At 37.0% G+C, this 26,359-nt stretch overlaps 1 protein-coding gene across 9 annotated transcripts in view; it reads left to right on the top strand.

Moving 5' to 3' along the window:
- The first annotated feature begins 1,208 nt into the window (after positions 1-1,208).
- Positions 1,209-26,359, top strand: part of SLTM (SAFB like transcription modulator) — a 44,692-nt gene continuing 19,541 nt past the window's right edge. For 2 of the 9 annotated variants that reach the window (XM_082445562.1, XM_082445561.1), the window contains exons 1-6: positions 1,209-1,508; positions 2,465-2,552; positions 13,640-13,704; positions 16,376-16,573; positions 17,480-17,527; positions 25,222-25,249. In XM_082445562.1, the coding sequence (XP_082301688.1) occupies positions 1,347-1,508; positions 2,465-2,552; positions 13,640-13,704; positions 16,376-16,573; positions 17,480-17,527; positions 25,222-25,249 (589 nt within the window). In that variant the 5' untranslated portion in view covers positions 1,209-1,346. The remainder of the gene's footprint in view (positions 1,509-2,464; positions 2,553-13,639; positions 13,705-16,375; positions 16,574-17,479; positions 17,528-25,221; positions 25,250-26,359) is intronic. The other 7 variants (XM_082445567.1, XM_082445565.1, XM_082445564.1 and 4 more) reach the window with 6 other exon arrangements.

Below are 26,359 nucleotides of genomic sequence, written 5' to 3'. Positions count from 1 at the left end.
GGCAGAGGTGGGTTTGGGATCAGGAGACCAGATTTGAGCACCAGTTCAGCCACATACCAGCTATGTGAACAAGCCACGGACAAGCCATTTAATCTCTCTAAGGCTTGCAGAGATTTACCTCAGAGAATGCAGAAAGATTAAGGGGTTATTGCATGTCAAAGTGCATTATAAGCCATAAAAAAACTACCTAACTGGCGGGTATTATTTTATAATATTCAGTTTTTCTCTTTTTGCTCTAATTAGTTAATGAGAAAAGCAACCTAAAGTGACACAGACCTCATCAAGTTTAAAACCAGGAAATGCCAGTAAGAGTTGCGTGTCATACTCTATTCATGGAATTTATAGAATAGTTGTATTCCATAAATGCTTATGCTTTGACGATTAATAACAGTGCCTAAAGTTACTCACTTGTACAGGCTAGTCCCGCCTAAAAGGATTGTCATTGTTCTTGGAATCCTAAATTTTGAGGGGGACAAAACAGTGAACACAGTATATGAGAACGGTAACGAGTACTTACAAACTAAATTCCTTATTCAGCAATCAATTTTGTGTTGAGCCATCAAGACCCCCGGAGAGGATGGCAAACTGAGGCCAGTGCAGAAGGGAAGCTGTCCTGCTTTTTCAGTGAGATGGGCAGCCCTAGAATAGACTAAGCCTCTTGAGCAAAGGCATGTTTTCCCGAGACGGCTAGTGGGACTTGTCACACACGCCAGCCCTATTATATTCTTATAACCCTTTATACTCTTTATATTAACCGCCCCAGAGTTTCTTTCCGGCCTTTGAACGGAACTCGGGGAACCTAGTTAGTTCGTGTACAGCGGCCACATTTTTTCGATTATTCAGCAGAACCGATAAAATATTTCCCTGGAAGAGGTTTAGGGCGCGCACACGCCCCTTGGTTTGTGTTGAGTGACGCGCGCACTATCTATGCCGAGAGTGCCTAGCGCACTGCTGTTGCTCAAGACTCGAGACACTTCCAGAAAATGGCTAACGAAACGGTGGGGAACGGCGGCACGGCGGACGTTGGTGCGGCTGAACGCGCCTGACCTCCCAGTCCACGCAAGGTGGGGGGGGGGGGGGTCGCACCGCCCAGGTGGCAGCGGCCCGCCCCGCAGCGCGCGCTGGGCGCCATCCCCCGCCTCCCGCCAGTGCGCACGCGCGCCCCTCATCCGGGTGCTGGTTGAGGCTGCAGGTTGCGCCGGGGTGGCGGACGGGGGCGGGGCTAGTGGCTCATTGTGCGCAGCGCTGTGCGGCGCCGGCGGCCGGCGAGGCCTGAGTTGAAGTTGGAGCTGCTGCCGCCGCCCTGCAGATCACTCGCTGCCTAGGCAGCGCGCTGTTCTTCTAAAATGGCTGCCGCTACCGGTGCTGTGGCAGCCTCGGCCGCCTCAGGTCAGGCGGAAGGTAAAAAGATCACCGATCTGCGGGTCATCGATCTCAAGTCCGAGCTGAAACGGCGGAACCTGGACATCACCGGAGTCAAGACTGTGCTCGTTTCCCGACTCAAGCAGGTGAGGCCCGGCTAGGTCCGGGAAGGCAAGCTTAGGCCGCGCCTCGGAGCCCCCACTTCCGCCGCAGCCCCCGGCTGCTCGCAGCCGCCGGGGCCCGCGGGGCCGCGAGGTGGGGAGGCCCCGGGCGGCGCCCGCGCGAGCGGGAGGGCGAGGACCCTCTCGCGGCGCCCCCGCCCCCGCGCGCCGGGCCGGGCCTGCGAGGGGCCCGCGAGCCTCCCGGGACCGGCCGCCGCAGCCGAGCGCACTCCTGCCTCCCCCGGGACGTCCCTGCCAGGCTGCGGACGGCCGGCGCGGCCTCCCAAGGGCGATCGTGGAGACCCGGGAGGCGCTCGGTCCCCAGCCTTTAGCGATGGTGAGCGCGTGCATTTCTTGGCCTCGTAGGGACTGGTTACTTTGGTGACTTCTGCGAAGTTACCGTTTAATTGTGTCCAACCGTTTCCTCCCCATATTGGGAGTAATTGGTAGTGGGAGTTGATGGGTGGGTAAGAGAAAGGGTTTGTCTTCCGCTGGGTTTTCAGTTTTTGCAATAGCGCAATAATCTTCTTTTTCTTCCCTGATTATCTTTCTGGTTTGAGTGAGCGTTGGAATTGTAGTAGAGGAGAAATAAGTTTGTACTATAGAAATTAGGAAAGCTCCTTTTAGTTCTTTACTTTCGTAGCTAGCAACTTTTCTGCAATCGAGAATATTTAGACTTTTGTTCAGTATGATAATATGAGTCAGTTAGTTTTCTCGACTGGGTAATATGTAAAACTTCATGTGATTTTGATACCTAATGATATTTCCTCCTGAAAGTTTCTCTCGTGTAGTTTAATTGCTCCTTTGTGAAGTTGGTTTATGAAATGACTGGCAATTCTAATGTCTTGAGGCTTGAGGTTTGCTAATTTTTTTTTTCATTTCGTTTTTTAAAATAAGTTTAGATAGACTGTGTAGCATATTAACTTCTCTTTCTAATGTAGGCTATTGAAGAGGAAGGAGGCGATCCAGATAATATTGAATTAACTGTTTCAACTGATACTCCAAACAAGAAACCAACCAAAGGCAAAGGTTGTTACGAGTTATAAACATATTTTAAAATATATTTTGGTTATATAACTTGCCTCTGCTCTTGTGCCACTTGCCCTGTTTATATAGTGCTACTCTTTGCTATTTCCCTCTGGCACTCTGCCTTGTTGGGTCAAGGAAGAAAAGTTACTGTTGCCAGGCTTTGGGTGACTAGTAGCCCTTAAGATTTGGCTGAAGCTGACCTGAAAGTGAGACCAGTTCTTTCTTGCTCCTGAAAAAATTACAAAGTCAAGTTTTATAATATTTCTTCCTTCATAGTGTGAAGACCTAAAGAATAAAATACGGTTTAATACATGTCTACCTTGCCCCACAATTGGCAGAGTATTGATGGAATTCCTACCAAATCTTTCACCTTGGCTCCTTGCTGTTTTCTCTAGTATATTAAAATTTTATAACCTTTGTGTTTAGTATTTTGTTTGACTTGGTGAACTTAATTTGCATTTATGCCATTAAACATTCTAATTTTCAGTGAAATTCAAAAAAACCTTACCAATCATACTAACAAGGTAGGGGAAAAAAATCCATGACTAATTAGCTTAAAAATAAAAAGTTTTAAGTCATAGGGATATATTAATGGTTTTGATTTTGTAACTTTTAAAGTAGGCCAGAATATATTTCTAGGATATGGTGATTTAATGAATAGGTAAAGGTGGTTTTAAATTAACATTTTAACAATATAAATGGGACTTAGATATATTTAAAAGGTTCTGGTAAGTTAAATACTTACTTGAATAATTACGGATTTCTCTCCTGATAAGGACAGTGTCAGAGGGTGGGCATGATGTGGGTATCTGGATCCTGGTACCTACATACAAGTTCCATGCAGCTGCATTTTAAAAACCTAACACTCTTTACTGCTTTAAGTGCTCCTAAATGCTACTCTCTGCTGTAGACCAGATTGATTGAACTAGAGTAAAATGGTTGAATGGATTAACCTTGAAAAGAAGGAACTAGTCAAGTTTGATCTTAAGCAATCTGCATGAGTATTGGGACCAGGCACATCTTGATGCCGTCTCACTGAGAGTTTTTGTAGGTTTGCAAGAGTGCCCTATTTGTGCCAAAGGAAATTGAAAAGGGCAAAGAAGCATTTTCTGGATGGGATGGGAATGGCAGAGGTAGAAATGGTGTTTAGAGGAGTAACAAAGTTATCTTGAAGATCTGTGGCTTTTAATGTAATTCTTAACTCAGTGTATCACTTTGAGGGATACATTTCCCTGTGTTAGAGAAGCTTGTGTTGAGAAGCCTCTGCTGACAAACCCAGAGGCAATTTCAAAATGAGGAAGCATAAAAAATTCAGAAATAAGTACATCAGGAATTAACCATGTTTCTTATTGTGATTTCTTATAATGATTTTGATTCATGTCATTTATTTAGCATATTATGGTAGTTTGATAGATGTTATGTATTAATCATAGTCCCAAATTATTTAAGCTGATTACTGATTTTAGCATGTAAAGTAAATCTCATTTGATTTATTCATTCTCACCTATTTTTAATTTCTCTGTGTATCCCTTTCTTTTTCAGTCATTAGGAACTTCACTCATCCTACCTTTAGCAATAAATTCAGCAATATACCATTTTAAGAAGTTTTTCAGTATACATATGTATATGTGTATGTGTGTATGTGTGTGTATATATATATATATAATAAGTATGTTAATTTTTTCCTCTTATATGGATTATAAGGATACTTGAAATTGAATTTTTCCATAACTCTGATGTTAAGGTATCTTGTAGTATTTAGTCAGGAGTCGTAACATTAATTGTCTGTCTGCAGCGCACTACAACTGAGTACTTCATGAGACTCATTCTGGGACATGTGTGATAAATAGCTCTTTTCTCCTTGAGTTCCATTTATCATTGTTCTGAAAATCCAGTGAATGAGAAAGAACATAATGTAAATCCCAAACTAAGAACCTAGTTTGAATTAATTTACAGTTAAGATGCTTATAAGTAAGGTTATTTTAAATTTTAAATTAAGTTTAAAAATAATTTTTAGACATCAAATTTGAATAAGGAAACTTTTAAAAATAATAATTAACAGATTTTTTAAACTAAGGATTCAAGAAATTAAATAGTATTGTAATATGATGTTCTTTTTGTCACATCTTATTTCACTTGACAGTATCTATCTTGAAAGTAATTGCATCTTGGTCATACTACTTTTCCTTCAATGGGTATACTTCCTTTTTGTAAAATTGGAAATTTTACTAGACCATCTGTAAGGGTCTCTTAATTCTGAAATTTAATAATTATATGTAGCTAGGAGCCAGAAGAAAAATTCTTTTTTTAGCTAAAATAGATGTATAAGGAAGGAACAGGAAAACTCATAGGTCCTCAGTCAGTATGGATATCTTTAGCTGGGAATACTAGAAAAAGGATAAGAATTAAAGAAAGGGATTACTTAGAGGCAGTCAGGTAGACAACAGCAAGACACCACGTTTAACAGCTTGTTAGGCAAAATAAATAATTCTTATGATGATGTGGCTTAATGTAGCAATAAAATTAAATGATGTTGAATGATAAGGCAAGAGAAGCTTCATGGGTCTTGAAAAGTTACTTAGGTGAAATATTAAGTTTGTTCTCTTATAAGTGCAGGGTCACTATTTCTCAAACAATTTTTTTGTGTTAAAATGATTATGTTTTGACAGATTAGAGGAAAAGGAGTCTGCATTCTTAAATATATTGTAGAACATTTTTTTTTTTTTTTTTTTTTTTTTTTAATAAATTTATTTATTTTATTTTATTTTATTTTATTTTTGGCTGCATTGGGTCTTGGCTGCTGTGCGCAGGCTTTTCTCCGGTTGCGGTGAGCCGGGGCCACTCCTCGCTGCGGTGTGCGGGCTCCTCATTGCGGTGGCTTCTCCCGTTGTGAAGCATGGGCTCCTGGTGCACGGGCTTCAGCAGTTGTGGCACGCGGGCTCAGTAGTTGTGGCTCACGGGCTCCAGAGTGCAGGCTCAGTAGTTGTGGTGCACGGGCCCAGTTGCTCCGCGGCATGTGGGACCCTCCCAGACCAGGGCTCGAACCCGTGTCCCCTGCGTTGGCAGGCGGACTCCCAACCACTGCACCACCAGGGAAGCCCCTGTAGAACATTTTTTAAAATGCTGTTATTACAAGCACAAACTCACAAACTTGTAACAAATGTTGATAATGTTATAGCGGGTCCTAATATTTATGGTTAACATATTTGTAAAATCTATTTGCATAGAGTTAGTGGGGTGAAGTTTTAAGCTTAGATTGGTTCTCACTTCTGAGTCTTTTCACATTCTCTTTGCTATGAAATTTTTAATAAGTAACCTAGAAGAGCGCTTCACCAGTGAGAGTTACTGTCATGATTTGGGTGTGTGTTAAGAAAGCGGTTAAACAGGTAGAGCTAACTCCTCATTAGCTTCTTTTAGAGATTATGGATGTAAACTTTCTTTCGGTTCACCTGTAAACAGCATATCATTCTTTTGGATATTCAGCCTTTCGAGTCACCTCTAAACTTCAGCAAAAGTTACTTTAAGTAGTTAATCAGTGCAATATTCAGAAGTATATGTAATCAGTACTTACCGAATTGAAACTCACTTAACAATACTTGCAGGTTTAAAAAAGATTCAAACTGCTATATAAAATCTGTTTTGTTCCCACTATAGAAACAAGTATATTTTTGGGTTACAGATTTATCCAAACATAATGCCTGATTATGTATGGAAAGTACTACACTCAGTATAATTAATTACATGTTTACTGTGTAAAGCTTTCTAAAATTTGTATGCCAAATAAGAATATAGTAATCAACCACATAAAATGAATTTCATGTAATTTAGTATCATAGTGCACTGTAATGCTTGCTTTTTTTTTAAACTGTTGTGTGTTTGGATGTTAAGGAAACTTTAATCAGAACTGTGGCATTGAGAAGCATTTTGGGGACAAAATTGTCATAAATCTTTTTTGGGTACCCACTGGGCTAGAAGCTTTGTGGGGGTGAGGACATAGTCTTTTATTTACATTAGTCTCTGTAATGCCTGCATATTGCTTGGCACATAACAGGTTTGTTGAATGAATACTGAGGGCCATATGATGACTTTCTTAACAACTGCTTTTAAAAATATTTCTTTTGGTGCTTATTTTAATTGCATATTTTTTTGTAGGCAGCAGTCTATCAGAGATTAATAGTCTTTACTATTTTCCAAACAGTTTTTCTTTTTAAGGTGCTTTTCTCAACAGCACTAGTGGCTTCTCCTTAAACACTGATTGTGAAATGTACTTACTTTTAGAGTATGTGAATCATGGCACTCGCCTTTTTATCCCTCACCAAGTTGTTGCTGTGTTGGAAAGCCTCATAACTTTTGCTGGAATATTGTCCAACCTCAGAAGTTGTGTATGTCATTTTCATTTCACAAAATCAGGCCCTTTTACCTCAGCCATTAAAGCCTGCAATTGACTTATGCAGTTGTATATGGTGGATTATGTTTATCATCAAAGCACTTTTGTACTTTTTTCAGCTATTTTATTGTGTCAGATATGGTGTGTGTCAAGGATCCTGGTGGGGAGATAGATAAAATTTTCTAGTACTTTATGACAGTGTCTTTCTCACATGTCATTCATTTCCTAGGCATTTTGAATTAAGGACAGAAGACTTCACACTTTTTCTTCTCTTTCATGAACTCATGTAAAATAAAGTGAGAATTGTCCAGGAATTAGAGGAAAAAGCAATCATTATTATCAGTTGGTGGCATCAGAGATGACTTTAATGAAGAGACTGAACAATGGCTTAGGGTTTAAGGCTGAAGTTTACTGATGTATTTAATCACCTGTAAGATAGTTCTCACACATTACAATAAAAGGGCCTCGGTGTGGTGCAATTCTGGGAGTTAACCATTCACACCATAAACTCCACAGTTAGCCTTATGTGGCAGTTCTGGTAACCTGGAATAGTTTGTATTATGGCTTTACAGAATTGTTTTCCAGATTATAAAAGTGAAATGTTTTCATTTTAAAAATTAGATAATCCAGAAAAGTACAAAAAAGTGAAAATTGCCCGTAATTCCACCACTCGGATTTTATCACAGATAACATGATCTAAGGTATATATGTACATGTGCATGTACTCATAGGAGGTTTATGTTTAAGGATTTTTTTTTTTTTTTTTTTTTTACCTTGTCGAGAATTAATACCGGTTCATACCTACTCAAGGTGTTTTGTTGAAGGTAGGTAGAATTTAAATTTTTTCTAGTCTGGAGAATCTGAAAACAGTAACCTTTTATGTTCTTCTCACTCCAGCTTCTTCAGTTATGCTCAGTCTGCTCTATATTAGAGTCGTTTGAGTTTTTTTTTTTTTAATTATTATTTATTTATTTATTTATTTATTTGGCTGTGTTGGGTCTTCGTTTACTGTGCGAGGGCTTTCTCTAGTTGCGGCGAGCGGGGGCCACTCTTCATCGCGGTGCGCGGGCCTCTCACTATCGCGGCCTCTCTTGTTGCGGAGCACAGGCTCCAGACGCGCAGGCTCAGTAATTGTGGCTCACGGGCCTAGTTGCTCCGCGGCATGTGGGATCTTCCCAGACCAGGGCTCGAACCCGTGTCCCCTGCATTAGCAGGCAGACTCTCAACCACTGCGCCACCAGGGAAGCCCCTCGTTTGAGTTTTTAAAAATACAGATACCAGGCTCCTGCCCCCCAGAGAGTTGGTTTTGGTTACTCTGTTGGGGGCCCAGGAATCAGTATTTTCTAAAAGTTCCCCAGGTGATTCTCATGCAGCTTGGGTTAAGAACCACTGGCTGCTCTAGATTACAGCTTGAAACTTAGCATCATTTTCATTCATCTCTTTCCGCCTGTCAGTTGCAATTAGTTCTCTGTTACAGTTTTCAAAAAACTTTCACATTGCTTTATTTGATGCTCACAGCAATGCTGAGTTAAGCAGTGCTATTTTCTTTTTATTGATAGGATAGAAAAGTCATCCGTTAAGAACTCAGTTACATTCTTGCTGCCTTTTAAAATCTTGTGCAGACGCTCGCAAGTGTGTGTGGATGTTCAGTTTGGTTGTCTTTAGATGGCAAAGTTAAGAGATTTAAAAAAATATACGTTTGGTGTTTTCCAGATTTATTTTATTATAATGAGTATGAATTATCTTTATGGTAGATTTTTAAAAAATAATAAAATGACCTATTGGATGACTGCTATGTTTAAGACAGTGTGCAAAGCCTTTTAGAAAACTGATTTCATTAGTGAAATACCATTTTAATAGAAGAGAGACTAAAACACATATGCAAATGGTTAGCACAAGGCATAGTACATGATTATTTTAAGATTTCATACAGTTGAGGAGAGGTTGTTGCTGGAAACATCAGTGTTGTTCAGTTTGGCCTGGTCTCTGAGTCTTCCCCCATCTTATCCAACAGGAATTTTATGACTGAACATTTTCTACGTTTCATAGCTTCTGTAAACGTTTAGGGGAAAAATTACTCAGCCACAAAATTTTTTTGGCAAAATTACTTTAAAATCTACTTGTTAAGTGGATTTTTTGTTTCGTTTTGTTTCTGGAGGTATTTCTGAACTTGAAAAGGAAAATTACCAAACGTTGTAAGGACCAGTTTGCCTTTGAAGGAGAAAACCAAATTGCCATCCAGAATTCTTTATTGTTAATTCTGAAATACAAACATTCTGAAAATGAAGTTTTTTCTTAAGTTTGGTGGCAAAAGTGAGGCTACTTATAGTCTTGATTTATCCTAATTGATGTTAATATTCATATATTTCATTGCACAAATGTTTCTGTGATTGATTGAGAGAAACTGTTCCAGAAGCCACTGGGAGGTTTAAATTTACAAATGGTATATACACTATTGTACTCTCTTAAAATCTGACAGTTCTGAAACATGTCTGGTCCCAGCGGTTTCACTAAGGGTTTGTGGACCCATACAAACAATGTTGCATAATTAAGGAGGTGTTCTAGTGTCATCTTCCTTTGGTGTATACATTTTTACTTTACCATTTTACTTTTGAGCCTAAAATCATGCAGTGAAATTTCAAAATAACTATGTTACTACTATGATAGTTTGAGATGTGGTAAGTAATTTTGCTTCCATTTTTTTATTTTGCTATTCAAACTATCTTTACTACTCAATTTATTTTCTAGTTTTGTTCCTCAAAGCATTAAAGTTAGGCTTCCGACTACATTGCACTTTCAGTTAGCTTCTTCATCCTGGTGGTGCTACTTTGCTTTTGGACCAGTTCCCATTTCTGTGGTATATGCCAGATTCCCTGAAGGACAAAAGATTCATTTATTAGTTTGTTGTAGGAGCTTTCATAGCACAGGCTTAAATGGGATATGGGGTATAAACGATTACTGACTGTACAAAAATGGGCCTAAGCTGGTGGTTCTTGTTGAATTAAGTGGGATTTGATTTTGCTTTTAAGTTATTTCTTATCTGTGACATCATAAAAGTTAGGAATCTGTAGATGTACTTTGTAACATCGTTAAAGTTGGAGTTTACAGTCCTTACTGACAGGATGGGGTTGCACATCATGCTACTTTGACTGGCGTGTCACGTCTTACCTTCGTCCCAGTGAGGGCTGATAGAAATTCTGAATAGAAATCCAGACCTTGTTTACTGCCAGCATGCAGCCTAGAACCTACACCATTATCAGTCAGAATATATATAATGCTTGAGTATCTACTTATTATATAGCATTGTACTAGGTTCTGGGCTGGGTGATGAACATCATAGCTTCTTAAGATGTGAATTATTTTTGTATGGTGGAGGGGTGATACTTTTTTTCATAAAGGAAGAAATTACAGTATAGTTTCTAATTCATCATGTGTAAACAAGTGCAGAGTTACAGATCATGAGAGGAGTCAAAAACTAGTGTGTGAAATGTCAGTTTTCTTAAATATTATGTACCTATCAGGTTATTATTAAAGTTTCATCACTGTATGTTTGAAAATCTCGTCCTTGTGGTTTTTATGTTTACCAGCTTATGACACATTGTGTCCAGTGTTTTCATGTGATACAGCTGTTAGAAACAATAAGGGATAGCAAACTTGGAGCTTTTTGTGTACCTCTGCCTCTTGTTGCCTGTTTGTCATGGGGCAAGTTACGTAATCTCTGTGACGCTCACATTTTAAAATTTTATGGATGTGGCTTGTGGAGCCTGTGTTCATGCTAAAAGAGATAACATTTTTAACGACTGGCACATTGTAGCTACTTGAACATCGATGGTTTTGTGGTTTTTGAGGAGTGGGAATAGGCCTGGGATTAAACTGAAGCACTATCCTTACTAACTTTGTCATCTGATTAACTTTTCAGCATTAGTTTCCTATTTTGTAAAATGGGGCTAGTTAAGAGGATAAAATAAATGCATTAATACATATGAAGCATTTATCCTAGTGTCTGCACTGTGGAAGCTGCTTAAGCAGTGGTAGTGACTGCTGTTGTTGTTTTGGTTGATGTAGTGTAATTTGGTTTTCGTTTAAGTAAACTAAGGCAAGTGAAACTCACCATGGAGTGTGCATAGTATATGTAGCTTGTCATGCTGAGGGCTGCCATTTCAAAGATGGTATCTTTAAATTGAGTTCATTAACCACTGCTTACTAGAATAATGTCTTTTAAGTAGGTCATAGTAAGATGAAGTGGAAAGAATTTAAGACTGGAAATGAGAAGCCTTGGCTTCCAGTTCTGACAATGCCATTTACTAGCTTTGGGCAAGCTGTGTAACCTCGGGTTCATTTTCTCTTTTGTAAAATCGTGATTACCGGCCCTATGTACCATGGGGTGATAGGAAAAATCAGTTGACCTTTTTTTTTAAGTGCTTTGCGGCACTTCCCTGGTGGCGCAGTGGTTAAGAATCCGCCTGCTAATGCAGGGGGCACGCGTTTGAACCCTGGTCTGGGAAGATCCCCCATACTGCGGAGCAGCTAAACCCGTGCGCCACAGCTACTGAGCCTGCGCTCTAGAGCATGTGAGCCACAACTACTGAAGCCTGCACGCCTAGAGCCCGTGCTCCGCAACAAGAGAAGCCACTGCAGTGAGAAGCCCGCGCGCTGCAACGAAGAGTAGCCCCCGCTCGCCACAACTAGAGAAAGCCCGCGCACAGCAACAAGACCCAATACAGCCAAAAATAAAATATAATAAAATAAATTAAAAAAAATAAAGCGCTTTGCAAATTGTAAAGCATTTTATATTTGTAAAGAGTAAATGGTATTTGCAAATGATCTGAAGGCGTTCACCCAAAAGCTCGATACTCTGTAGGTTATTTGGTGGTGTATGTGTTGGGGGATGGATTCCTATAGTTTTATTTTATTTATTTAATTTATTTTTGGCTGCGTTGGGTCTTAGTTGCGGCACGCGGGATCTTCGTTGAGCCCTGCGGGCTCTTCGTTGTGGTGCGCAGGCTTCAGGGCCATGGGGTCTGTAGTTGTGGTGCATGGGCTGTGTAGTTTGTGACACGTGGGCTCTAGTTGAGGTGCGCCAGCTCAGTAGTTGTGGCATGTGGGCTTAGTTGCCCCGTGGCGTGTGGGGTCTTACTTCCCCGACCAGGGATCGAACCCTCGTCCCCTGCATTAGAAGGCAGATTCTTTACCACTGGACCACTAGGAAGTCCCAATCCTATAGTTTTAAAAAGCTTATTTCTTCTCAAAGGTAGCATCTTTAAAGTTTTTATATTATGGAACTTTCTCTAAACGTGATAAAACAATTTAGTGAGCTCTTTCTCACCTGATACTGTTTTCTTTTGTAAGGAAGGAACAGCTCTCTTGTTGCCCTTACAGTAACTTCTAATTTGTATTTTCTCTAAAATACAAATGCCACTAAGCTCCACATTTTGTTTCTCTTTTGATTCACACAAGCCCTCAGTGGATAAAAGAAGACTCTTTACTCTTAATCTTTTCACATATTTGGAAAGGACCAGTATCTTGTTTCACTTTTTATTTCTCATTCATGGAAAGGATTTCAAATTGGGAGTAGATGGAAGATAGGAGCTGGTGAGGAGACATGGGAAAGGGAGGCATCCTAACTTTTTTTTACAGTTACCTCACAGTGAAACCCTCTACTCTGGGGGTCATGGAAGCTTGAGACATGGCAACTCCTGTTTTACGCAAAGGAAAGGTTGATTAGTTAGCCTCAGGAAAGAACATTCGTTAACATCTCAAAATAAATAAAAATTTAAAAATTTAATAGTAGAATTTTAGCAGCTGTGATTTTTTTTTTTTTTTACAGCATTTCTGATACATTATGGGTTATTTAATTAGTAGATTTTTGTGGACTAGCTTGAAAACACAAACTTTTAGCTTTGGCTCTGTGGAAAACTTTTTCTTTCTGATGTGGAAAACATTTTTAAAATTCCAACCACCAGTTTGCAAAGGTTTGAAGATGAGGGCTGGGTCAGGGAGGCCTGTAGTCTATCTAGAAGCTCTTAACAGTTTTTGGTCTGAAGTAATTTCTACTTGCCTTAAATCAGTTAAATCAGTCATTATGTTAAGCGCCCAGCGTTATTTATATTTAGGCCTTTGGAGAAACACAAAATAAGCATAAAAGCAGTCACTGTACTTAAGGTATTTTTTTAAATGGTGAAGCAAGATGTGCTTGAGAGTACAAGGCAATATATAATCAGCTGATGGATTGTGAGGTGTCAAGTGTGAGAATTTTATTTTAGAGAAAGCTTGTTGACAAGGAGAACTTAGGGATGGCTTTATGGGGGATATGAGTCTTGAATTTAGCTATCAGATGTCTGGTCGTGTATACAAATAGTAGAGAACTGTTGAAAGGTGCTGCTACTTCTGGGAGAATTGGAGGTAGAGAATTTGAGTGGTGTAAAAAATGTATCTCATATGTCAAGTCGGTTAAGATGATGGGTTCATATGTAGGATTAATTGTACAGTTTATTTTAGTGAAATGAAACAGCATGACATTGTTAATAAAGCTTTTTTTTGTTTGGGACAGCTGTGGCCAGGTGGTTTATAAGCAGTTGGCATTAGCTTTGTCCGATGATTTGGGAGTGGAGAGTGGTACCTCGGGGTAAACTTCTCTGAATGTTTTTTGCTTTTAAAGTAATAAAATATTGGTTGTTAGCCCATTTTCCTTCTTTCGCAGGTAAAAAACAGGAAGCAGATGAGTTGAGTGGAGATGCTTCTGTGGAAGATGATGCTTTTGTCAAGGTAAAGTGTTAATTACACAGGTTAAGATGTTTATTTTGAGCCTAGCCTTTTGCATGATGAATTCATGCATTTTACTTTAACAATAGACACTGAAATATGTAGGTAAAATAATGATAGAGACTTATATCAATATTGTCTTAGACTTATATATAATATTGTCAATCTTATTAATTCTCATAGTTGAGAAATATAATAAATAACATTATCTTTAGTTAAATGAGACAAAGCAAAAAATGTTTGTCCGAGCCTTTAAGTAGAAATCTGAGACATGGGGGCCAGAGGAACAGCTACAGGACAATTGTTGTCTTAGTTCCTGGACAAGGTACTGTCCATCGCATTAGCTTTCGTATATAACAAACAGAACTTAGAATAATGTAGTCCCTGAAATGGAGAAAGTTGCTGATGTGTTGCTACTTGGTGAAGATCAGATTAAGAAATTTGTTTTGCCCTTTAAAGATAAGCCAGGTCTTTATTGGCTAAAAAAGAATGTATTTTAAAACTGACCAACCAGAAATATGAAGTATTTTAATTTTAATTGAGGTTGTGGCAGTTCTACATACTGTTATTTTTAATCATAGTTAGATTTTTTTTGCTTGTTTTCATTTTAATGAAGTGTGATCTGCTATTTACTGATCATTAGATCTTAGGTAGTGTGGCATTTGCAGGAATTTTTTAATGAGCATAGTTCCTCTTAAATTAGGTACATTTACACCCCATGTATTTCCGTTTTCTGTGTACAGTTAGGCCATATTGCTGTAACATCTTGGGATGTCTGTGTGCTCCACCATGAAGCCAGCTCATGTCAGTTCACCCACCCACCTCTCCTGTGGTCTAGCTCTCTACCCTGCCTACGTTATACACACACAAGCCACACAGCACCGTGCGTCTCAACGCTTTGTATCTTACACTTTGAGGGCAGGCACAGAGAGAAAGAGATGTTTGGTTGAGGAGTTAGCCCTGCAGTCAGATAGTTTAGGAAATGTTTGCTCAGGGATCCATTAAAATTCATGATTGCATGTCTGTAACCAGCTTTCGTTTGAGCATTTAAGAACTCTTCAGTCTTTGTATTCTTTTATACTTGTGGTATATCTTCCATTAGGTTTGTTCCTTTGCTCTTCTCTAGTTATCTTCACTAGTGAGTGCATGATTAAGCCAAAATTATCCATAACCTGGAAAAGCATTGTGACTTAGTAAAAACCCTTTTAGTTTTCACATTTCTAACTTCCTTTCAGCTCTTCAATTCATAAAAATATTTCAGTTGTTTGAAACATTACAAGATGTAATATTGCTGTCTCTTATATGTACTGCAAAGGATGCCTTTGTGTAATTATTAAATGAACCTGGTCTCATAATGTCTAGAAGAACAAAAGAGCTTTAAAAAAAATCCTATTTAAATATATCTTCACTCTCTTTATATTTCTTTTTCCCTTTGGAAGTATCCGCGTATGTGATGAATTTGATAGAAATTAAGTGAATATGCTTTCCCTGTTTCTCAGAGTTGGTGATTTTGGAATTTATACAGTAGTGGTGGGTAAATATCACCTATTGCTTAGATATGTGAATACTATAGGAATTACTTCTACTTATTGGTGAGGAGAATGGTCAAAGTTGGCACTTCAGAGTAGATGAAGTTCCCTCAGTGACTTCCCTTGTGATTTTCTTTTGTTTTGTACCTATTCTTCTACCATCATATAACCAACCACCTACTCCATTCTCAATCCCCTACGTTCCTCCACCCATAGGTAGTGAAGTTGGTTAAACCTCTGTCCCAGAGACGCCCTGCTCCCCAAGCACTCCATATTCCAAAACAATCGTATTTCTTCTCGGTGCCCACCAGAAATTTCAATTCACTCATTGCAGTTCAGCTATGAATGATTAATAGTTATACCCCTGCACTTTTCCCCTTTTAACCCAGAAACTTTTTGTTAAATCTGCTAGATGTACCATGAGAATAGGAAAGGAGGAAGGAATGTTCATTGCTTTCAGCCCTTTCTCTGCAGTTAATCAAAGAGGGAACTAGGCAGATTGCTGCTTTTCTTTGTTTCTACTGAGGTACCCTTGTATCCTTAAACTTTGAAGGGCAAACAGATATTCTTTCACAGAGGCAATCCCAACCTATGTTCCCCTGCTTAATCGGCTTTGTGGCATAGTGGTAGATTTCAAAGCTAATACATTTAGATTAATTATTTGCATATTTTCTAAGAACAGACATTGGTGTAACAGTTGGGATTCCTTATTATTAATTAGAAATAAGCTTTATATTATCATATGTAAGATTTCCGTGGTCTTTGAAGTTAAATCAAACTGTGACATGTGGAGAAAAGAAGTCATTTCTTTGAAGCCATGTCTTAAAGGACAGCTCGTACAAGTATGTGATTTGGTAAATATTAAACAACTGGAACTTGAGAGCAATCCAGTTAGTGGTGTATGTATTTCAGTGTAAGAGATTTGGGAACTCTGATGGATAGTTTAATGACGTTGGTATTAGACCCCCTCTATTTTTAAAGACACAGTTAGTGTGTCCTATAAAATGATTGAACTTTGACTTTGGGAATAATGTCAAAATATGATAAAAGTGAAAACATTTAGAGATGTAAATTACCAAAAAGGTTTGGTGGATAGCCTATAGTACTTTGCCTCGAGTTGTACCAAATTTTCTTACCATTAAAAGGACTGTGAATTGGAGCATCAAGAGGCACACGAACAAGATGGAAATGACGAACTAAAGGACTCTGAAGAATCTGGTGAAAATGAAGACGAAAATGTGCATTCAAAGGAGTTACTTTCTGCAGAAGAGAACAAGAGAGCTCATGAATTAATAGAGGCAGAAGCAATAGAAGATATAGAAAAAGAGGACATCGAAAGTCAGGTCTTTAGCCAGTTTTTTTTAAAATGTGACACAGTTAAATTAAGTACTAAATAATAAAAAATATTTTTCTAGTTCAATGTGAAAGTCACAGAACTTTCAAAAAATATATTTTTAAAGTTATTTATAAATCACCCAGACTCCTACCATCTAAGATGACCCTTTTATTTTTGCTTATTATCTTCCACATATGTATATATTTTTACCTAGTAGTTATCATGCCATAAGTTGCTATCCTATATAATATTTTCACATAACATATCATAATGACTTCATAATTCTTGTGTTACACCACAATTTATTAGACTGTTTTCTATGTGTCTAATAGCTACTCCTTTAATTTGGGATATTTAAGTTTTAAGTTGTTTACTACCCTGCTGTGAATGAGTGTACCAATCTAACTCTGACCTTGCTAACATTATAAGGTGGTAGTTTTGGTTTGTTTTGTTTTTACTACTTTAGTACATATAAAAGACTAATTTGCATTTATTTGGTTATTATCAATGGTGGGGAAATTACTTATGAAGGTTTAACTTAAAAGCATATAATTTTTAAATCTTTTCTTTGAATGAAATAGATCATTTGTCCTGCTTTGAAGTATGTTAGTACATCTTAAGAAAATCAAGGGATTAGGGGGTCAGTATTCATGCCTAGAACACTTCGTTCTACCTAGCCTAATAAATGAAGGGCTCATGAAGGACATTTTTCAAATTCTTTTATCAATGTGACTAAGCGTTTCTGTTGGCATAAAAAATATAGCCTGAATTATTAAGCATTGACTTAGGACCAATGGTATCCATAGACCCTGCACAGAACACGAGGCAAGTGATAATCGGGTATAGCATAAAAGCATTCTCATGTTACCCAGATATTTTGTAAAGCAAAGCTATTGTATACCCTTTTACTTAGGAAATTGAAGCTCAAGAAGGTGAAGATGATACCTTTCTAACAGCCCAAGTAAGTTTACATTTAGTCCTATGAATTTGATATTGTGGGTGGAAGGGCTTGGAAAAGGAATCTTATTTTGACTTCATAATTCTTTAATTCATAAAATTGCCTTAAATTTAATACTGAGTTACTTATGTGGTATATACAAAATACTTTAAAGTGGCAGCTGAAATTTCTGTTGCCATAGAGGTAATTGGAAGTTATTACAACAAGGTTCCTACCATTTTCAAAATAAAAATAAAAACAGTCTATCCTTTGTATAAAACATGACTCTAGTTACCAGTCTTTTGGGAAGCCTTCACACTCCTTGATTTTTTTTGGTCACTTTGATATAAAATAAATCATTTAAAAGTACTAATATCCTTTTCAAGGCTTTAAAATTTTGTTAATTTAACACTCCTAGGATGGGCATAGTATAAAAATGATAAAAATCTCTGTTCAATTACTTTACTTGGGGTATGTATGTATGTATGTGTATGTGTGTATAGAAAATGACAACTCTTCTATTCTGTATTAGATTTTGTTTTTGGTATATGTGATACGCATAGTGTACATTTTAAAGTATGACGTACAGATGCTGTAAACACATTTATAGCTCAATTTCTCTACCAAAAAATTATCCTTTGTCTTTTTCTCATATCTGTACTCAAGAATACCTTGTTCATGTACCCTCTTTAAATAGTATACTTTCAAATAGAGATAGGGATTCCCTCTGTTGACTAGATTTAGAAAAAATAGTGATCCAGCTGTGTTATTTCCTCACTCTAATATTTACTGGAAGAGTATATAATGGGGCGTATATTCATAGACTGCTTAGCTGATTGCCTCTGGTCATGCCTTCTTTCCTGCAGCTGTCTTGCCTTTGAAATGCTGGTGAGGCTATATATTGGCTGTCTGTGTTTATTACAATGGGGGAGAAATTGCATTTCTGGGAGAAATGTTTTTGGTAATTTGGAATATTCAGGAAGGAAATATTAGGACTCTGAAAGTCTGTAGACTTGTCCCCCATACTATCCTCAGGTACATTCATTTCTGAATGATGAAAAGTAGATGAGGAAGATCAACTCCCAAATTGGAGGAGTACCTTCTCTAGATTACTAATTTGCAAAAAGGTAAAGTTGAACTCTTCATATTCTTTGGCAACGAGTTTTTAAATTTTCATCAAGGGCCTCTCTTACAGTTGCACAGGTTGTGAGTGTGTGAAAGCATCACATCTAAGGGTCCCCATTCTCATAATAGATTATATATTTAATGTAGAAATTTAACAGATAGAAGTATCTTAAGGAATGAGTGCCTTTTTCTAATTTTTGCAAATGTTTATGGGCTAGATTTGGCCTTGCTCCCATTCCATCCAGAGAATGAAATAACACATATACTTCTCATCAAGGGGCAAGTTTTGTCTTATCATATCAAAAGGGAGGATACATCTTCAGAGAAGTTTTAAGTAAAATGACCTTTTTCCTCTTCCCAAATGATGTATAATGGAATATCTAGAAATATATATGGATGTGTCTGAGTTCCATCATGATCTGATGCTTCTAAACATGACTAATGAATGTATTGTCTTACTACGTGTGTTAAGGAATACTGCATAGAGTGTACCCATCACACAGCTTCTGCTGTTATCAATTCATGGGCAGTATTATTTCGTCTATACCTCTGTTCACTTCCCCTTTTCTGCATTATTTTGAAACAAATTCCAGACATTGTATTTCACTTTAAAAATTTCAGTATGTAAAAATTTAAAAATTTCAGAACTCTTTTATTTTTTACATTATTACTCCTAAAACACGATTTTTAATATCTTCAAATACTCAGTTGTCCAAAATTTTTTTAAAAACAGGTTTTATTTGAATCCAGATACAAATAAGATTGAGACATTGTGATTGATTGAAATGTCTTTTAGGCCTCTTTTAATCTATAGGTTTTCTCTCCATCTTTTTTCCCCTACTATCTTATTTGTTAAAGAAATTGAGTTGTTTATCCTATAGAACAAGAGTTGGGAAAGTTTTTCTTAAAAGGCCAGGTAGAAAAGGCCATTAGCCATTGTGGGCCATATGGTCTGTCACAACTATCCAACTCTGCCATTGTAGTGTGAAAGCAGCCACAGACATTAGGTAAATGAATGGAGATGGCTGTTTCAATAAAAATATTTACAAAAAGAGCATCTAGCATAGTTTGACAAGTCATAGAGCTTCCAAAGTCTATATTTTGCTGATTACATTCCTATGGTTTTGTTCAACATGTTCCTCTGTTTACTGTTACTGTTTCCTGTAAATTGGTAAGTTGGTTATAGGATCCAGAGGTTTACTACCTGATTCCTGCGCCCCCATCTCCATCCCCCCAAGACATACAGCTAATTCCCAGGTAGTGTTGTATTCTTCTATTTGGATACACATAATGTTTGACGGTATCTTCTTGGTGATGGTACCAATCGTTGATGATCCATACTGCACTGATTATTCAGGGAGATCAAAGTGGTGATATTCTAATTCTGTCATGTTTTTCTCTGTTAGCTGGAATGTTCCTTGGAAAGAGAAACTTCTCCTCACCTGCTATTTGGTTACCCCGTGGTACCATTTACAAAGAAAGGCGGGATATATGTTTGATTATTTTTCTTTTATTTACCAATTTTCAAAATAATGAGCTGGTTCATGAGCATCTCCAATAGTGACTAATGAGGTTTTGTGTTTTTTTTCCTTTTTCTCCCATAGTTTCATTTTGAACTCATGGACTTAAATATTTTTAATGTATTTCAGTCCATTGTAGTTATTATCCTTATTAATGCTCAAATTGTCCCATCTGTAGCCAGTGAGAACCTCTTCAAGCTGGCTTTTGAGTCCTTTCATCATGATCCTAGTAGTCTTTGCTTCTGTGCTTTCTGGTAAAGATGTTCCATTTCCTGCTCCAGACCTGTAATTAGCCATTTTTTCCTTTTAGTGGTAAATGGTATTTCAAGACAATAATCTCGATGGTAGGGGTATTCATTGCCACTGGGTTATTCATATTTTCTAGGCCTTTTCAATGTACAGTGCTAGAGAATGTGTTTTTTGTTTGCTTGTTTTTGTTGGTTTTTACTTCTAAGATAAAATAGATTTTGAGTTCATAAGGATACTTCTAAGTTAATTATTTTCTTTATCTCACAGTGTATATACAATAGTCCTAGAATGATAATACCAACACCACCACCGGTGTGATTTCTGAAAATAATTTAAGGTTTTTCCCCCCAGTTGTATCTCTCCTAAGGATGTACCTTAGGAACAAACAAATCACTGTGTTTTAGACTAGTCTTCTGTATGATCACCAACTAATACATATTTAGGTTGACTTGTTTCATTTTATTTTCAATGTTTAAGTATTGTTTTTAAAAAAATTTTAATCTGTAACTTCTTGTGAGTCTATAATTATTTCAAAATAAAAAGTTATAATTTTAAATTTAATTTTATAATTATTTAAAATATTTACATGGTTCCAAAGTCAAATCTAAGAGACAGGATATATTCAAAAAAGTCCCCTTATTGGTGAACTTTCTAAAATTCAGAATTTATCCTTTTATTACTTGTTTTTAAAAATACAAGTAAATAGGCAGTGCACTTGTATAGGGATATATTTATTTAAAGCCAGTCTTCAGGCTTTGACTTGAAGCTTAAATCTTTAGCTTTCAGGTGTTAGCCTCTAAGCAGTTTGTCATGCCAGGTAGAATTTGGTTTGCATTCTGTTAGTTACTTATAATATTGTGAGTTTGGGCATGTTTTCTTAGTCAATTTCTATGTCTGTAAAATGAACATTGTAAGTCCTACCTGCTAGAGTGATGTGAAGATCAATCATACACCCTGGCACATAGTACATGTGTAATTAGTGGTTACTTGTAGTACTGTTCTACTTGCTTGAAGGTATCAGTTACTTGAGAATTGTTTGGAAAATTTTCTCCAAAATGTTTGTATTTGGTAATGCTTTAATTCTTAAAAATTTCCTCTAGTATCAATCTTGTCAATCTTCTATGATTGCATCATGTATATTCCTTTTTCCATTTGCCTTTGCCCCTAATGTTTCATTAACTTGAAGGGCCTTCCCTTTTTTTGTCATACGAAGTCTATATACCTCTCAAAGCCAGACTTATCTCTGTCTCCTCCATAAAGCTCTCTCATATCTCTCTCATGTAGTGCTTTACTGTTTACAGAGAAACTTTTACACCCCTTATCTTATTTAATTCTGTATATCCTATTTAGGTCATATGTTATCTCTATTTTATAGGTAAAATTCACCTAGGTAGATGGCACTACCACAGAGTAAAACTGTTCTAGTGGTAAAGACAGAATAAATACCTGCGTCTCATGGTGCCTAGTCTGGTATTCTTTTCACTAAATGACTCCACGCTCGTAATTGTTGTTTTCTGAATTCCATTGTACTTGCACAGTGCTGCAGTTAGTTCAGTCCCTCCACCTAAAAACAGCAGTGTCTTACACTACATTTATTCAGTAAATTCATTCAACAGATATTTGTTAAGTGCTTATTATGTGCCAGGTATTTTGTATTTCCCACAGTCTTTAGCGTATTGCCAGATAGATAGCAGGTAGTTAGTGGTTTAGGGTTATTTTAAAGGTTTATTGTAAATTAGTCAGACTGAATACAGTGTTTATATACAAGTCAGGGGAAAGGAGGCCTTCCAGAAGAGGTCTTCTTAGCACATATATGTACATGTATCACAAGATTAACCTAGGGGAAGGTAATAGAATGGGTATATAGTAAACACTTTGTTAACTGAAAAACAAGTCCTAGGCTTGTCTTTATCTCTCACGAGTCATTGCTGCTCCTAGAATGAAATAAAAATAGAGAAGCTATCTGTATTAATTTTCACATTTGACTTAAGGGTTGTAGATCCCATTACAAAGATAAACAACATGAACATTATAGACATTTGTTTTCATTTTCATATGTGAAATACATTTTTTCAAGATAAGCACAAAAAGTAGTTAATTTAAAAGGATGCTTTTCATTGTGGTTACTTATTTACCATATTCCTTATTCTGAAAAAACATCTGTTTTCAGCAGAGGAAAATTATTTTCCAATAAGGTACATGTCATGTCTGTGCCTATATATCATTTACAGGGAAAATTTTCCACTGTCTTTCTTGTATTTCTTGGTTTGTTTCTTTATTGTAAGGAATGGTTTAACCTTAGTAGTGAGTGCTATGTTTACTGCACATACTGAACAGTAACGCAAATATGCACTGGTATGTGGCTCATCTTTTCTGCTAACCCTAGTTGTTTTTGTGCTTCACCCCCATTGTAATCAGTTTGTTTTCTGGAAGTTGGCTCAGACTCCTTTCCTAGGGACATTTAAGTATATGTAATAAGGCTAGTGTTACTACTATTTTGAGAAACTAAAGTTGTGAAACCCTTCAGAAGACCTGTTGAGTAATTAGGATAGATACCTAAAAACTCTTGAACAAAGTAAGGCAAACCTTACCAATTATTTTAGCAGCTAGAAATAACATTTCTAATTGGCAGAAAGTACAGCAGAAAGATTTTGGTTTTTACATCACAGTATTTTTAAAAATTTTACTTTTTTTAAAATGGCAAAAAAAAAAATGGCAAATACTTTGGCCATTTTTTTTTTCTTGAACATATCAATATTGCATCTCTAAAAGAATATCTTGGAAGTGGTGTGCTGTTGTATCACAGGTAGATAAAGGAGAGGCAAGTTGCATTCTTTAAGTTACTTTATTCTGCTTTTAAGTAAAAGTTAAGATATTCCAGTTTATTTATCCCTCTGAGATAAATGACTAAAAGAGAGTTTGGGAGGAAAAGACTTATCAGTAATTCCAGCATAACTCATCCTTTCTTTGCTGCCACTGCCTACCACTCCACCCAAGTTAAAGCATTTTTCTTTCCTTTCCAGATGTTGCACATTAGAAATGTAATGTTTAAAACTAAATTCCAGTATAACAATTAGGAGATTATTAGAGCACAGTATAATGGACTTCTATAATAATAGGAGTCACATTGCTGTCAGTCAGTAATCTACTTGTTTTGGACTATTTTACTTCCTAAGCTTATGGCTTAATTGTTTCAGTGTTTTCAGTTTCCTTCATGTTACTTTAGTTTTCAGTACAATTGGTCATTCCCTAATTGGGGCACTTATGTGTTAACTTAAAGTTGAAAAATTATTTTAAAAATGACTTCTCAGAAATATGTTTGTTACCCAAATGTTAATTTTGAGCATATGGTAAAATATTTGACATTTTTAAGGAATGCATGCTTTTATATGAATCCAAAATATTGTTATAAGATTAATGCGGCATTTAAAATTTTGTTTACAGTTCAGTTTTGCCTTCAGTCTAATTTCCCTGCTAGGCTGTCGCTCTAAGGCACAGTTCTTAAAGTGTAGCCCCTGGACCAGCAGCAGCATCACTGAGACTCGTTAGAGATGCAGATTCCCAGGCCCTGCTCCAGACTTGAATCAGAAACTCTAGGGTTGGTGCTCAGCAATCTCAATGTCAATCCCAAGCCCTCAGGGGATTCTGATACAGACTCAGAGTTTGAGAACCACTCCTCTAAGGCTTGGTGTACGGTAGCTTCACACCACCTTGACTAAAAACAATCTACTTCTACTCAGCTTTTATTTTAAAAGTTATAAGTTAAAACATTCCTTAATTTTCTCCCATTACTGAGATTATAATCCGTATTACTAGCTTATTTGTTATGATCTTTAATTTTGGGAAATGTTGTTTCTATTTTGCTATGATTCAGTTATTTTTGTAGTATTAGCTTGGTGTAGAGTAAATAAAGATTTTCCCCTCTGTGATATTCTTGTTTTCAAGCCAGCACATGCTTAATTTTAGATTACGTGATGTCACAAATTTTAAAATTGAAATATCACATATTTTAAAATTAAAGCCAGTCATTAAAAAAATTGTGTTACTTGTTTTGATTACCTGTAGCACAAATACCATTTTTAGAGTGGTTGACCACCACTGTATATGAGACAGCTTATGAATTCATTTTAACAGATTAAAAAGGAATGAAGAATTTGAAACTACTCTTGTAGTCATTCTTACTTCTGAGATACCTAAGAAGGGAGTGTTTTTTGTTTATTTATTTTGTTTATTAATATGCATTCCATCCCTTGAAAAGTATATGTTTTCATGTTAGATTTTCTGGTACATTTTGAATAGTAGTCCTAAGAGTGCCTTTGAACTGAGTCATGTAAAATAATCAGGCAGGCTTTTTATTGGCGTCTTTTTGCATCCTCTTTTTTTGGGGCGGTGGGGGGCCTGCGCCTCACGGCTTGCGGGATCTTAATTCCCAGACCAAGGATCGGACCCACGGCCCAGCAGTGAAAGCGCCAAGTCCTAACCACTAGACCACCAGGGAATTCCTAGTGGCTTTTTGATATGAGTAAGAGTCTGGTTATTTAAACTAGTTTTGAGTAGTGAAACTAAATAATCCAGTTCATTGTTGATATAATCATTGACAGATTTGCCTGTTTCCTTGTGTAAAATCATGTATAACAGACATACGCTACATTTCTGTAAATGTGTTTTGGTTCAGTTCTGATTGGAATATCCTGTATTTGTTAGTGATAGGTGTCTCTAATATTATTAAATCATTCAGCAATTAAACTTGATAGATCTTGTACTATTACTGAAATCCAGTTTTAAGTGAATTCATTTTACATTTGATTATTCTTTGAATTTCAGGATGGTGAGGAAGAAGAAAATGAGAAAGGTATGTTTGATGCTAAGTAGAGTTTAAAAATAGGTGACATTTAGAAAAACAGTAAATTATGTGAAAATAAAACATTCCTTATTTGAAATCTTATTTTTGAAATGAGTTTATTTTCAAATTATCAATTTAGTGAATTAAGTTAGCACCTTGATTTTATTTTTCAATTGGTTTTAATTTTCTTTTTAACACTTTAAAGATATCTTCTAACTTAATGGTACATATCAGTTACTGTAGTGGACAATGCCATTTTTTATTTAACCCAATTTAAATTTTATTTTTAAAAATAACTCCTAGCATACGGTAAGTTGATTACATTCTTGAGACTGGCACTGCAGTAACTCATACGTGCTTGTTGGGAGTCCTGATGTGTAATGGATAATTAATTTTACAACTAGTCCTAAAAATGTTGGGTGACCAGGAGACCGACTTTTTGTTTGCTGCTTAGAGAAATTTCGTACAGTCTTCTGACAGTTTCAGTAGCTTAGGAGAGCTATCTCATCCAATACAATTGCAGGGACACCAGTAGCAAAATACGTGGTCAGTATGAGGTTTATGGAAGAGTTCTTGGAAAGACGTCAAAGGATCCTCCTACTTTGGACTAGAAAGGACATGGAACAGGGTTCTAAGCAAGGCAGAATAAAAAACCTAGAAGAAATGATGAAGTAAAGCAACCAGCTGAAAATCTCAGATGCCCGAAGCCTTTCTCTTTTGGGGGAATGCAAGACATCTTTGAAAATGGTACTTGCAGGACTGACTGGACAGGATGAAGCCTGGAAATAACCACTTTCCTAAACGTTATGGAGCAGGCCATCTTTGGAGCCTCCTGTAGCAGTTTTCCATGTGATTCTGGACTACACAAGAACTGAATAAGAAGAGCGAAAAAGATGAGGCCCTGAATACTTTGAAGACCGATTGGTATCCTCAGACTGTGACCTTTCAAGACGTCACCATGGGAGTTCGGAAGGTCACAAGGGTTAAGTCCCAAGATAATTCGAACATTGAATACCAAATCTGCACATTTGTCACTCTCGTGGAGGAAAAAAATCTTCCATATGCCATTAACTTATAACCAGAAATGAAGAGCTGGTATCCTCAGGATGGAACCATTTC

This window comes from Balaenoptera physalus (assembly GCF_965194825.1).
Source record: "Balaenoptera physalus genome assembly, chromosome: 2".
In the NCBI taxonomy this organism is placed as follows: domain Eukaryota; kingdom Metazoa; phylum Chordata; class Mammalia; order Artiodactyla; family Balaenopteridae; genus Balaenoptera; species Balaenoptera physalus.
The sequence above is the reverse complement of the archived record's forward strand: the minus strand, read 5'-3'. Positions and strand labels throughout refer to the sequence as shown.